At 40.2% G+C, this 14,071-nt stretch overlaps 1 protein-coding gene across 1 annotated transcript in view; it reads right to left on the bottom strand.

Annotated features, from left to right (window-relative positions):
• The window catches only part of ttc17 (tetratricopeptide repeat domain 17), a 32,740-nt gene extending 20,097 nt beyond the window's left edge, over positions 1–12,643 (bottom strand). Inside the window, exons 1-9 of the mRNA XM_042341579.1 lie at positions 12,494–12,643; positions 5,808–5,897; positions 5,365–5,534; positions 4,665–4,776; positions 3,531–3,662; positions 2,046–2,155; positions 1,397–1,544; positions 861–1,000; positions 102–262 (exon numbers count right to left, since the gene is read on the bottom strand). Coding sequence (XP_042197513.1) covers positions 102–262; positions 861–1,000; positions 1,397–1,544; positions 2,046–2,155; positions 3,531–3,662; positions 4,665–4,776; positions 5,365–5,534; positions 5,808–5,897; positions 12,494–12,643 — 1,213 coding nt within the window. The remainder of the gene's footprint in view (positions 1–101; positions 263–860; positions 1,001–1,396; positions 1,545–2,045; positions 2,156–3,530; positions 3,663–4,664; positions 4,777–5,364; positions 5,535–5,807; positions 5,898–12,493) is intronic.
• Between the last annotated feature and the right edge of the window lie 1,428 nt (positions 12,644–14,071).

Below are 14,071 nucleotides of genomic sequence, written 5' to 3'. Positions count from 1 at the left end.
CATTTCAAAAGATTTATATACTAAAAAACTCAGAAATCATTTACCTTTGAACTTTATTTCATAATTTAATTTTGTTGTTCACCAAAGTGCAGTGATCTTACCTAGCTGAGTCTCTTTAGCCATTTGTGTTTCATGGATTATGTTTCTCAGTAGCTGTTCATTTTGTATAACTTTGTGTTTCTCCAGTATCTCCTGCTGTCTGAGGTAATGATCATGTTGCTTCTGGTATTCTTTCAGTTCATTTAAAGTCCGCTGCAGAGACCTGTTAGAAAGCAAAATAATACATTATAAAACCACTGAGAATGAAAAGTACAAATAGAATAGTGACAAATAAGACTTGGACATCTATCTGGGCAATAATAATAATAAGGCATCATATAAAGATACTTAATATTTCTTTTGATTCAAATGTCCTTAAAATGTTATGGCATGAAATTGTGAAATCCGCTAGTTTACTCATAACACCCTTGCTGTAGTACAATCTCCACACTAACTGGGCACCAAAAGTTACAATTAAAGCAAGAGAATTGTGCAGCACAACAGGAAAATATCAATCCATGTGGACTGCGGAATTTGCATGCAGATGTAATCTGAAGGTGGTGGTGGATCATTGTTGGGTTGCTACCGACTAGAAACTGGAACAATTAGCTGTCAAATCCAGAGTCGAATAATGAGTCTTGTTATAATGGGGTCAACCTGTAGTATAGCAATAATAACGTAGAAGTTTTCTTGTAGTCTTTCCTCAGCAAATGGTAAGATCAATTGCAAAAGACATTGTCCAGGAACAAAAGTAACGGCTTTAGAGGGAAGAAAACAACTGAGTAAAAACAATCAAATGTTCCCTCCCCCTCGTCATTTACCTGTGTTGTGCCTCCAGCTTCTGCTCCAACTTTTGCTGACATAGAACTGCATGTTTCTTTTTCATAGCATGTTCAAAACCAGGTTTTATGATCAGTGCCTGATCATAACAAAGTACTGAGGTGTTATATGACCCCAACATCTAGAAAAAAAAATTACACCATAAATTGAATGTTGCATTCGCAATGCACAGAATATGGAGATTAAAGTGAAAGAATCTGTTCGACAAGTCTTGATTATTTGATTAGCAAGGCTCTCATTACACAGGAAACTGAACACAGGAAATGGTAATGATATTACAAAAAAAACTGGAGGGTTTTCTGTAAGATGTTCAATGTCTTAATAAGTAGAAAGGAACACCTTAAAGAATCTTGCGAATATATCCCCCATTACTTTCATTACTTCAGTTCTTCAGACCAAATTACTTGTACATATAGAAACACTGGATAGTACCGAGAGGAAATTCTCATTGTATACAGAGGGTCCGTCAACAAGGATGAAAAAAAACACGATCAGATAGAACGTTTGGCAAACTTACCGCATAAATGTTTCCAAGAGTGTAATGGTTTGTGAGGAAATCTGTGGACACATCCATTGCTGCATGGACCAATATGGCTGCATCTGCTGAGAAATGGGCCCGGTGCAATACATTGGCCAAATTCACCAAAGCTACATCTTTATGTTGCCTGTGGGGTTTTTTTGTAAAAAAAACAGAATTTAATTTACAAAGATAATAAAAAATATGGCTTATTGTATTTATTCCATAAGGCACAAAAAACTTTTAAAAATCAATTAACATGTTGAGTACGTGATATAATAAGCTTCACTAACTGATCCAATTATTCTTATATCCTACGCAATACTCCACGCTATCGTTATACAATGTGTTCAGGTTTCTCTGTAATAGTATTAATAATAATAATAATTTTGGCTTTGTACCCCATAATAGTGCAATATTTGAGTTTATTGACTCGAAACAAGCAAGTTATAACTGACTTCTATAATTTATTGGACAAGTTTTATATTTATGGGGAATTTTCAAAACTTTAGCAGTAAACCACAAACGTTTGCTCAAAATCTGTGATCCAGTTAGTAAAACAACTGCAAATACAGATAAATATGAAGTTCCTTCATTTCCCTAATTTGGATTTCTCCTCCCTCCCACTGCTTAATGTTTGTCAGCTTACCGTGGAGAAAAGTGCAGTGCTCGAATAGCACATTCCACCACCTGATATGGCTCATTCTTCATCCTCCAGTAAAAAGAGGCCATATTATACAATACCCATGAAGATATGTTCTAAAAGGAAAAGTGCAATTAATGTTGAGCAAATATGCATACGTTTGATGACTGCCTACAAATACACAATCACTACAAATACAGTAAAACTGTGAAAGATGTTTTGTGATAAGGTGCTATATAAGATGTCAGAATGATTATGTTATTAAATAACAAGGAAACTGCCAATTTAACCTCAAGAAACATCATCCTGAATACTGAGAAGCAACTGATCAAGCATGTCAAGTTAATCACTCACACATTTGTTATGCAGTGAACCAATACCAGTTTATTTTATATTTTCATACAAAGCTACAATCTTTGATAACTAACTCTCTTTTGGAAATGAGGAATGGATTTGGGAAGAGAGCTATCATATTAGGAAATAATTCAAATTTAAAGGGTATATGATACAATAGGTAAGACATTAAAACTGATATGATAAAGTCAAGCAAAGTAGAAAATTGTGTTCCATTTAATACGGTCTCGCCCCCGTATATCAATATTAAAAATACTTGACCATGTTTGAACATGTGCTTTTAAGGATATGTGCATATCTATGTTTTTTAAAAAAATTGGCTAAAAACTACCACCTCTTTAGAGAATACTATAAAAACTACAAGTTAATTATCAATTAGATCAGATCAAGTAACTGACACTCGCCACATAGTGAGGAAGTTGCAGAATCCACAACTTGCCAACTTCCTGTTTTTCAGCAATTGATCCGTGCAACAAGTGAAAGGAGAGCAAAGTGAACACACAAATATCACGCAGAAGTAATTTAGTGGTCAAAGGTGACTCTAGATAGGTATACAGTCCCAAGTTCATCAGCCATGTACATATTTGTTTCAAACCAACAAAGGAATTCTCCCCAATCCACATTTCTTATCTATTCTCTGCCCCACTATTGAATATAGTACCCAAAGTTCTTTTACTTTTTTGTTAACCTACTACCCATTTGAAAAAGGAGTGGCACAGATTCTGTAACAGTGCACAGAGGTATGTATTATTGATGTACAGTAAAAACATTACCACAGATGCAATAGAATGTGGTCATCGATAAATGCAGTGAATTGTGGAAAAATAATCCACAGACTCTGGCACAATACCATCCAATTTAGAGGTACTCCAATTAATATCAGATAATACAGAAATAAAAAAATTGTAAATTATGAATGAGAAAAAACATGGGTACACGATCAGAGCAGATAGATGGGGTGGGGGGGGGAACGTTAGTATCCTCAGACAGGAAGAGACAAATTCCCACTTTGGTGTAAAGTTGCTGGGATTCTATAAACAACAAGATGACTGACAATAACACAATGCTTTGCATTACCCAACTTGATCAGCAAATAAAAGCAAATGGTTATACAAGTATCCAAAACGTATACTTTACCTTGAGCAAGGCGCCATTAATTCGATGCCCTATTTCTTCTAGGTTTCTACCCAACCGTCTTGACAAGCTAAGAAAGATACGATCCTCTTTTGATAACACAGGCGCTGTGAGATTCATACGCTCTTGAACACCCTGATAAAGCAAAAATAAAGTTAATCTCTCCTGTAATACACTCTGAAAATGAGCTGCTTGTAGATCTTCTGAAACAGATGACGATCAGCTCCATTTTGTATGAGACTGATTGTTGGCTTTTCTGGCAATGACATTAAGTGGGAAATATTTTTAATTTTTGCTTGCATTATTTTTTTCACCCAGTATCAGTAACAAGAACTTCGAGGTTAATTGCTGGTTTAATCTCTTTTTGATCTCCCAATAATCTGCCAATTAATACAGTGTATCAAATGAGACCACGAGTTAGAGCCAACAGTACTTTATAACAATAATATTTGGTTTGATGTAGCATATTCAAGTCAGGAGGGCATCCCAAAACACTTTACAGGATTTACTATGAAGTGTAGTAACAATAGGCGAATGCGCCAGTCAATTTGCACACAACAATGTGCTACAAACAGCCACAAAGTTAATGGCTGTGATACCGGGAAAATCTCCCTTCTCTTTTCAAATAGTTCTATGGGATCTTTTAATGTCCACCTGAACAGCAGATGGAACCTCGGTTTAATGAGTCATCCGAAGGATACCACCTCTGATATTGTAGTGCTCCTCCAGCACTTTATTCGAGTGTGAACCTAGACCGTGTTGAAATTCCTGACATGGAGTTTGAAGCCACAATCTTCTGACACTCAGAGGTGAGACTGCTACTAACAGCAGCACAGGAAATTTTGCCATAAGCTGACTGTGGTGGGCAATATATACTGTCTCCTGCTCTGGATGAACAAGACATTCCACGAGAGCTGTTGGTACCAAGAATATTGGTAGATTTAAAATTTATTTATTTTCTTAAATTTACAACAACTTTAAGTTAATACCATAAGTTGGCCATCCCTGCCACAAATTATCTTAAAAGAGATTGCTGGCCATCCAATCAGAAACTCAGTCTTTAACCTACCTACGAGAAATACTAGTTTAATTGCAATTTATTTTATTACCAAGTAAGCTGGGCTAAAAATGATTTACCCTTAAGTGCTGAAAGGCATGAATACTAAAAGGAAGTTCCATCATTTTTGTGCAGTCTGGTTTTTCTAGATCTGGTGGTAATGGGGTCTTTGCATCAATGTATTCTTCAGGGCTGCAAGAAAGAGCATTTTGTCATGATCCACATTTCACAAAAGGTTTAACAGTATTGTGAGAACTAATAGTTTGCGATTTTTGCAGCAGAAGGCTGTAAAAACAAAATCATATCAAATTTCAGTGTAAAGAAGCATACTCCAGACACACAAAACAATTTCACACTTTGTGACTAGCTGCCAAAACCACTTTGTGGTTGTGACATATGTTCAAACTGTTGCGGTATAACTACAGCCAGAGCAAATTGATTAACCATCTGCATTTAAGGAACGATTTGTAATATTGAAGAGCTAGTCATGCAAATATAGCTCCTTAATAAATTTAAACCCTCTTCAGACAATTGAGACCCAGAAATATAAATGGGGGTTGCTTTTCCGATCAATCTAAACAGGACAGAGGTGAAATATGTACCATAGCACTTGAATGAACTAATCCCCATTTAAACTTTGTATGGGTTGAGCAGTTGTCAACCCAATCTACTTGCTCAAATTCTAGGAGACAGCTGTGGCTGGTAATGTCCAAAGCTTGAAAGCAAAGAATAATGCACAACATGGCATAGTAACTGGAGAACACACTGAATAAAAATTACCTGATATGTTTCCTCTCTAAAGAAATGTATGTTCCATCGTATAGATCAAGGTCCCCAAGAGGAACCTTAGCTTTAATGCAGTCAGAGTCTTCTTTGTAATGCCTCTGTTCCAAACCGGTGTCCCGATCTTCATTTTCTTCTATATAAATTTTGCGAGCTACTAAGTGTTTCTGTGTACAAGCAGAATAGATAAACACCTACTGTTTTAATGAGCAACATCAAAGTTATTGAAACAAATTTTGTTTTAACATCAAAAGATTACAATTACGAGAAGCATGTGCTGCATGCAATACAGTGCAATTTTTCTTAAAAATATTTGATATTATCTAGCTCAATGATATTTAGCTCAGGATAATTTAATTTTGCTCGGGCTGACAATTATTCCAAAATTAAGATTTCCCAAAACATCCACTCTCCCTTAGTCAAAAAGTTACTCGACTTACTTCCAACTCCTTGAGGTAGTCAACTGTGGCCTCTTGTCTCATGAAAACCACTAGATCATGTGGATGCTTCAGATTAAGAGGTGAATCTACCTGCCAACGAAAACAAGGTCAAATTTCACAATTCGGCATTCATTTTTTCAAAGTTTTTGAGTTGCGTAATACAAAGCACGACTTACTTTACACATATTCAACAGTATTTGTGTATATTGTTCTTGCTAAATGATGTTTCTCTCCCCCCCCACCCCCCAAAAAAAATAAGTACACAAGATATTTCAAAACAAAACTCCCTCCATTAAATGGGTACGATCTGGTGGCTATTACTGAGACCTGGTTACAGGAAGACCAGGGGTGGGAGCTAAACATTCCGAGCTATTCGACGTATAGGAAAGATAGACAATGTGGAAAACGAGGTGGGGGGGTAGCCCTGCTAATAAAGGATGAGATAAAAACAGTAGAGAGGAAGGATTTTAAATCAGAAAATCAGGATGTACAGTCAGTATGGAGGTAAGAAACAACAAGGGGCAGAAAACACTAGTGGGAGTAGTTTATAGACCCCCAAAACAGCAGTTACAGTATTGGGAGAGTATTAATCAGGAAATTAGAGGAGCATGTAGCAAGGGTAATACACTAATAGTGGGTGATTTCAATCTTCATATAGACTGGGAAAACCAAATTGGCAAAAGTAAATAAAAGGATGAGTTTATAGAATGCATTAGAGATAGTTTTCTAGAACAATATGCTGAGGAACCAACCAGGGAGCAGGCTATCCTAGATCTTGTTTTGTGTAATGAAATAGGGATAATCAGCAATCTGGAAGTTAAGGCTTCACTAGGGCAGAGTGACCATAACATGATGGAATTTAACATTAAGTCAGAGAGTGATATAGTTGAATTCAAAGCAAGGGTCTTAAATTTAAATAAAGCCAACTTTGCAGGTACGAGAGAAGATTTGGCTAAAATAGACTGGGAAATTAGATTAAAAAATGACGATAGACCAGCAATGGCAAACATTTAAAGATATAATACATAACTCCCAGTGATCACATATTCCCTTGGAAAAATAAAAATACCACGGGAAAAGTGGTTCAACCTTGGCTAACTAGAGAAGTTAGTTGAAGTATAAAATTAAAAGAAGAGGCCTATAACACTGCAAAAAAGAGCAGTAAACCTGAGGATTGGGAGGGCTTTAGAGAACAGCAAAGGAAAACCAAGAAACTGATTAAAAGGGAGAAAATGGATTATGAGGACAAACTAGCTAGGAACATAAAGACAGATTGTAAGAGTTTTTACGAGTACATAAAGAGGAAGAGACTATCAAAAGTGAATGTGGGTCCATTGCAGGCAGAGACAGGAGAAATTATAATGGAGAATAAAGAAATGGCAGTCATTAAACAAATATTTCGCTTCTGTCTTCATGTTAGAGGACACTAAAAACTTACGGAAAATAGAGGGGAACCTGGAGGCTAATGTTAGTGAGGAACTTAAAGAAATGAACATCAGTAAAGCAATAGTACCAGAGAAATTGATAGAATTAAAAAACGATAAATCCCCTGGACCTGATGGCCTGCATCCTTGGGTTTTAAAGCGGTGGCTGCCCAGATATTGTTTTTAATCTTCCAAAATTCCCTGGATTCTGGAATGGTTCCCAGTGATTGGAAGGTTGCAAATGTAAGGTCGATATTTAAGAAGGGTGGGAGACAAAAAATGGGGAACTAAAGACCAGTTAGTCTGACATCGGTGGTAGGGAAAATTCTAGAGTCTTCAATTAGGGATGTCATCGTGGGGTACTTAGAATATGATAACATGATTAGGCAGTTAACATGGCTTTATGAAAGGGAATTTATGTTTAACAAATCTTATTGAGTTTTTTCAGGATATAACTAGCAGGTTAGATAGGGGGAATCCAGTAGATGTGGTGTATTTGGATTTCCAGAAGGCATTCGACAAGGTGCCACATTAAAGGCTGTTGCATAAGATTAGAGCCCATGGAATTAAGAATAATATATTAGCACGGATTGGAGAGTGGCTAACAGGAAGAAAACAGAGCGTAGGGATAAACAAGTCCTTCTCAGGTTGGTAGGATGTGACTAGTGGAGTGCCATAAGGATCAGTGCTTGGGCCTCAATTATTTACTGTCTACATCAATGATTTAGATGAGGAAATAGAACTTAACATATCTAAATTCGCAGATGATACAAAGATAGGTGGGAGAATAAGCTGTGAGGATGACACACGAAGAATGCAAGGAAAATAGACAGGTTAGGTGAGTGGGCAAGAAGGTGGCAGATGGAGTATAATGTGGGGAAGTGTGAAGTTATTTACCTAGTTAGTAAAAATAGAAAAACGGATTATTTTCTAGAGGCCGAGAGACTGGGTAGTGTTAGTGTTCAGAGGGATTTGGGTGTCCTTGTACACCAGTCACAAAAAGTTAGCACGCAGGTACAGCAAGCAACTGGGAAGGCTAATGCCATGTTGGCGTTCGTTGCAAAAGGGTTAGAGTACAAGAGTAGGGAGTCTTGCTGCAGTTGCATAAGGCCTTGGTGAGATCGCACCTAGAATATTGTGTGCAGTTTTGGTCTCCTTATTTAAGAAAGGACATACTCCCCTTAGAGGGGGTGCAGTGCAGATTCACTAGGTTGGTTCCTGGGATGAGGGGGTTGACCTATGAGGATAGGTTGAGTAAACTAGGTCTATATTCTCCAGAATATAGAAGAATTAGAGGTGATTTTATAGAAACCTATAAGACTCTTAAGGGTCTTGACAGGGTAGATGCCGTGAAACTATTTCCCCTGGTTGGATAATCTAAAACTAGGGGTCATAGTCTAAAGATTAAGGGTCGGCCTTTTCGAACTGAGTTGAGGAAACATTTCTTCATTCAGAGGGTAGTGAATTTGTGGAATTCTCCACACCAGAAGGTTGTGGATGCTCAGTCCTTGAACATATTCAATACTGAGGTTGATAGATTTCTAAAGGATAGAGGGATTAAGGAATATGAGGATAAGGCGAGTAAATGGAATTAGGTTAGAAGATCAGCCATGATCTTATTAAATGGCGGGGCAGGCTTGAGGGGCTGAATGGCCTACTCCTACATCTTATGGTCTTAAGGCAATTGGTCACTAAACTGATATTTTCAGTATGGGTTAAGCAACATGTTTCACAATATGGTACAGATTTAAAAATTTTAGCACCATGACTCACTAGCAGTTAAACTATTCTGGTTTAAAAGCCATATCAATTAAATGGACACATTGCAGATATGCCACAGTTACTCTCTGGAACTCTATCCCGCACCCCCTCCCTCGCCACCTTCAAGACCCATCTCAAGACCCTCCTCTTCGACCGTGCTTTTGATCTCTCGGTTTCCCCCCGCCCTCCCCCACCCCAGCTTGGGTCCTTAACTGTCTGTCTAACGCCTTGGGACGTCCTCCCGAAGTGAAAGGCGCTTTACAAATGTAATTTTGCTGTTGTTGTTACAGTTGCCACATATGCCACTTTCATTTTATCTTTCAAAACTTTCTTCTATTCACTGAAAGTGGGACTAGTTAACAGACATCGGAAAAATAAGGATTTTAAACTATAAATAGAAATTGAAAGTCTCAATGAGTAAAGATAAAATTTACTGTACATTTTTTGAACATATACTATCATCTGTACACTATCGTGGAGTCCTGTAGCTCAGTGGTAAGAGCACTCGCTTTGCAAGTGAGAGACCTGAGTTCAATTCCAGGCAGAGGGCGAAACCTTGGGCAAGTTTCCTTACTCCACACAGAGCCTAATAATAATCCCTCCAAAACTAAAAACAATAATAAATTGGTCATTTTCAATCCATGACTGTTTGTGGGACATTGCTGTGCGCAATTGGCTGCCGCGTTCGCCCACAAATATAGTCAATTCACTTTACAGTATATTCTGTGAAGCGCTTTGGGACGTCTAGAAGACGTGAAAAGCGCTATATCAAAAAAAATGCAAATCTTTGCAATCAGATTGTGGTCAAATCACGTTGACTTTGCAGTATTTTGGAATTAAGTCTCTCAAAATTAAAATCCAAACCTCTGCACTGTGACCCACAACATAATTAACACAATCTTATTCAAATATCTGAGCATTTTTCAATACAGCCCTCACTTATGTACAGCATTAGTGAAGTGAAAATCAATAGGACCAAGTAAAAGTGCTCTGGCTAACATTTCGTTAGGATTTAAAACTACAATATAATCAGTTTTTTTTAAAAAAATACAAAAGCATTGATTCAACCAGTCCATCAACAGAAGTAAGGAACTCTTTCTTTCCTTCCCTGGTTTCACATTACAATAAACTCCAGATAAATCCACATTGTCTTAACTTGTCAAGACCAATTAAGTCTCCAAGCTGTCAATATCCCGTCTGTTGCCCATGCAAACGATTAAAAAGGGAATCCACTTTAATTTTAACTTCACTTAACACATTCTAGAAATGAGTTACTATAGAAGCACTTAAAAGATAAAATTGTTTGGATACTTTATCCTATAAGATGGGTCTTACATCACCGAGGCCTCTTGTCCTATCTTATAACTGGTGTGGGCACTCAATAGAGGTTGTCCCACCCCTGCGACCTCCTAACCCACTACTAACCCGCCCTTTCCCTCCACCTATGCCGAATTTGCCACTCTAGATAACTAGTTATGCCTAATTTACCTGGATAACTAGTCGCTGAACCCTTTTCCCTTAGAGGATTAAGTTGTAGTGAGTTTACTGTATTTTGCTTCAATGTTCCACTGGATTTTCAGAACTAAAAGCAGCATGAATACTTCTCAGCCTGGGCTCCACTAACATACAGTACAAAAGCACCAACCTATCTATTGACTTTGCTCAAAGACTGTTTGCTGATGTGGAAGCTTTTTCTGTCTGGCTCCAGTTTGTGGCATGGTGGTTTGATACTTTATTTTTGCATTTTCTCTGTATTGAAAATCTCTATTAAGAGTGGATTTCTGCTCAAAAGATAATTTCAGGGCTAAATGGATACTGAGTGAATTATGACTAATTATCAATGGTTCATTGAAGTCTAGTGTTAAAATCCTAACCATACAAACTTTTATTCCCAGCCTTCACGATAATACAAACACAATATGCCAAATGCCCCCTACTGTGCAGAACAATGTGCATTTCTATGCAGTTTTATTCTAACAAGCCATCAGTTAAACAGACATAAAGCATACTTAAGATTCAATGCATATCAGAAAACTCCAATGAGAACAGGAGAGACAGTCATTTGAGAATAATAGACAGCACGGTATATATTCAGGATTTATGAATCCTGCCATTTCAATCTATAGTTCAACACAATCCTTAAAAACAAGGGAGTTTCATCTGGTTTTATTCGTCTGACCCAAATAGGAAGCGACACTTTTATTCAAAGTTCTGAAGTGTGTGTATTTGACAAGAGACTTCAAATGGCTTCCAGCACCATACACCCACATATCGTGATTCACTGCTATTCTTGTAGTGGTGCCAACAGATGAGTGTCCCGAATGGGAACAGGGTTGGGCGCAGGTAAATCCTGCTGAAAAAATGTGTTTCATTCTTGAACACTTGAATAAAACGCTTCAGTCGAGTCAACTTCTGGCGAGCAGAAACTTTGGGAAGTTTGCAGCCGTCATTTGCGGAATTCATCTTTGGGGCAGAAACCCAATCTTGACAAGAGGTTTTTCAGGATTGGCGGTAAAGAGAAAATGCAAAAACAAAGAGAGTCAAACCAGCATGCCACCAACTGGAGACTGGCAGGAAAAAGCTTCCACATCAGCAAACAGCCTTCGCAACTGTCACTTGCGGCGCTTGTGCCGCTTTCGTTCCAGTTGCGACGCTCGGTTCTCGCTTCCTACCTGAGTGATCCACCCAAGAGTTGCAACACAGCCAAAAATTCAAACCCCCGGAAAAAAAAAAACGAGGCGGACAAATTCTTCTGCCCGTAATACCTGCTCTCCCCTCCCCATCAAATACCTTTCCTTGTATACGGTTTTTTCCTCTTTTTTTTTGTTTTTAAATTAAAAAAAAAAGAACTCGTTGAAATCTTACAACTAAATGTTGGTGGTGGTGGTGTTGATGTGTGTGTGGGGGGGGGGGGGGGGGGAAGAGAGAGCTATTTTGGGGGGATCAGACACACAAGACCAGCCCCAACTTGTCCCTTTAGTTTTCAGGGGTGGAATTGAATTGAACTCCAAATTAGGTCCCAGTCAGAATGAAGGGGTTGGGGTGGGGGGGGTTGGGGGGGTATCGAAGCCTATGAGAACCAGAACAAATGGATGAGCCGCAGCAGCAGCACCAGGTGGGGATGGGGAATGTTGACATTATTTAATTTTTTTTGGGGGGGAAAGTTAATTGAGGAGAGGGAACCGAAACCAGACAGTTGTGCGTGTGATGGGGAGGGGGGAGAGGGGAGAGGGAGGGGAGGGGGGGGAGAGGGGGAGGGAGGGGGGGAGAGGGGGTGGTTTCTCTCGACAATTCCGCAACACGGGGGTCGTGTTGTACCAAACCGCTTCAATCCTCCCCTCCCGCCTCCCCCCCCTCGCCTGTCACACGCTGCTGCCCGGCTCAGCTCTGGCGTCGCTTTACCGCACGGCGGGGCCTGGTCACACCCCCCCCCCCCCCCACACACACACACACCCTCCCCCCTCCCTCCCTCTCTCTCTCTCTCTCTCCCCCCTGACTTACTTGCTGCTGGATTTTCCCGTCCTCCGTCACTATCCAGTGCGTGGTGGCCACACAGCTCCCCGCAGCGGTGACCAGGACGCCGAGGAGCAAACCGTAGCCGCTGCTTCTGCTCGGGCTCCCGCCGCCGCCGCCGTCGCCGCGCGCCGCCATGTTCAACTCCAAGGCCCCTCCCTCCCCCCGAGTCGGAGGACTCCCTTCACAACGGGCCGGACGTGCGTCACCGCGGGCCCGGAACCCGCGCCATCACTGTGCGGGGCAGGAGGGCAACACACACACACAACACGGAGGAGGAGTAGCCGCCATCATTGTGCGGGGCAGGAGGGCAACACACGCAACACGGAGGAGTGGCCGCCATCATTGTGCGGGGCAGGAGGGCAACACAACACAGAGTGGCCGCCATCATTGTGCGGGGCAGGAAGACAACACACACACACACACACACAAGGCAGCAATGTCAATGGCAACCTGTTGGCATTTTAGCTGTTAAGACTCCAGCAGTAACCCCCCCCCCACTACCCACCCACTTAGGGGTCCTCCCCCGAGCCTCGCCTCCTGCCAACCTGCGCCTCATGCTTTCCGGGATGAGGTAAACCGGATGGATGCGTTCCCTCCAGGGAGAGAGAGCGCGTGCGTTCCAATCCGACGATCTATCCCCGGGATTTCCCACGTGTTGGCGGGATGCCGTGCGGAAATCTCAAGCTTGGTTTGGATACGCTGAAGCGAGGTGACGGGTTTTCCACGTGCCAAGACACCCGCCCGGCTGACCAGAGAGCTCTCCCCCCCCCCACACCTACAGCATCAGCGTTCAATTAATAATAATAATAATCCTTGCATTTGGTGTAGCACTTCATCGCATTGTTGAGACGTCTTAAAGCGCATCTCAGGATATAATGTAAAGTGGAGTAAGTGATCAAATTTATTTGTGAGGGGGGGGGGGTTATTGGCCAAAACACTGAGAATCTCCCCTCTCAAATAGTGCTTATGGGATCTCAAGTTAGTGCATTTTTAAAAAAAAAATTGGCTCACTGCCCACTCTTCCTGACAACCCGTTCCAACTATTAAATAGTGAAGAAATGCTTACTGGCATCTGACCTCCACAAACCCCAAACTAAAATTTTGGGAACAAGATTGACTTAGCAATGCTCTTCGTTCCCGTTTGATTTCCAAGATTAGGTTTTACGTGCTTGGCAAAGTTACCAATTTGCAGTATATGTAATACAGCATTCGTATGCTTTCTGTGATTAGAATGACTTTGGCATAAAAAAGTATATGGAAACTACACTTTATGTTTTTGTTTTAGCTTTTTACGTCCTTTCTGGTCTTCATCATCTCACATGATTTTTTCTATAAAAAAGGGAAGCTGAAACACTTTTAGGCTTGAGACAATGAAGCTCTATCACCAGTTGCTTTGTATTAGAAGACAAGAGGCTTTCATGGCCTCTGGAGCACGAGCCAACTTTCTTGGTTATTTTCAACAGAGAAGACAGTTTTATCACACAGGAATAAATACTCTAATGCTGTTTGGTACACTATGTTAGTTTAACAGATACTGCCAGCTACCTTTGGCAGTGGGCTGGC

This window comes from Callorhinchus milii, unplaced genomic scaffold, assembly GCF_018977255.1.
Source record: "Callorhinchus milii isolate IMCB2004 unplaced genomic scaffold, IMCB_Cmil_1.0 Scaffold17, whole genome shotgun sequence".
NCBI classification, from domain to species: Eukaryota; Metazoa; Chordata; class Chondrichthyes; order Chimaeriformes; family Callorhinchidae; genus Callorhinchus; species Callorhinchus milii.
This window is presented reverse-complemented; position numbering and strand designations above follow the sequence as displayed.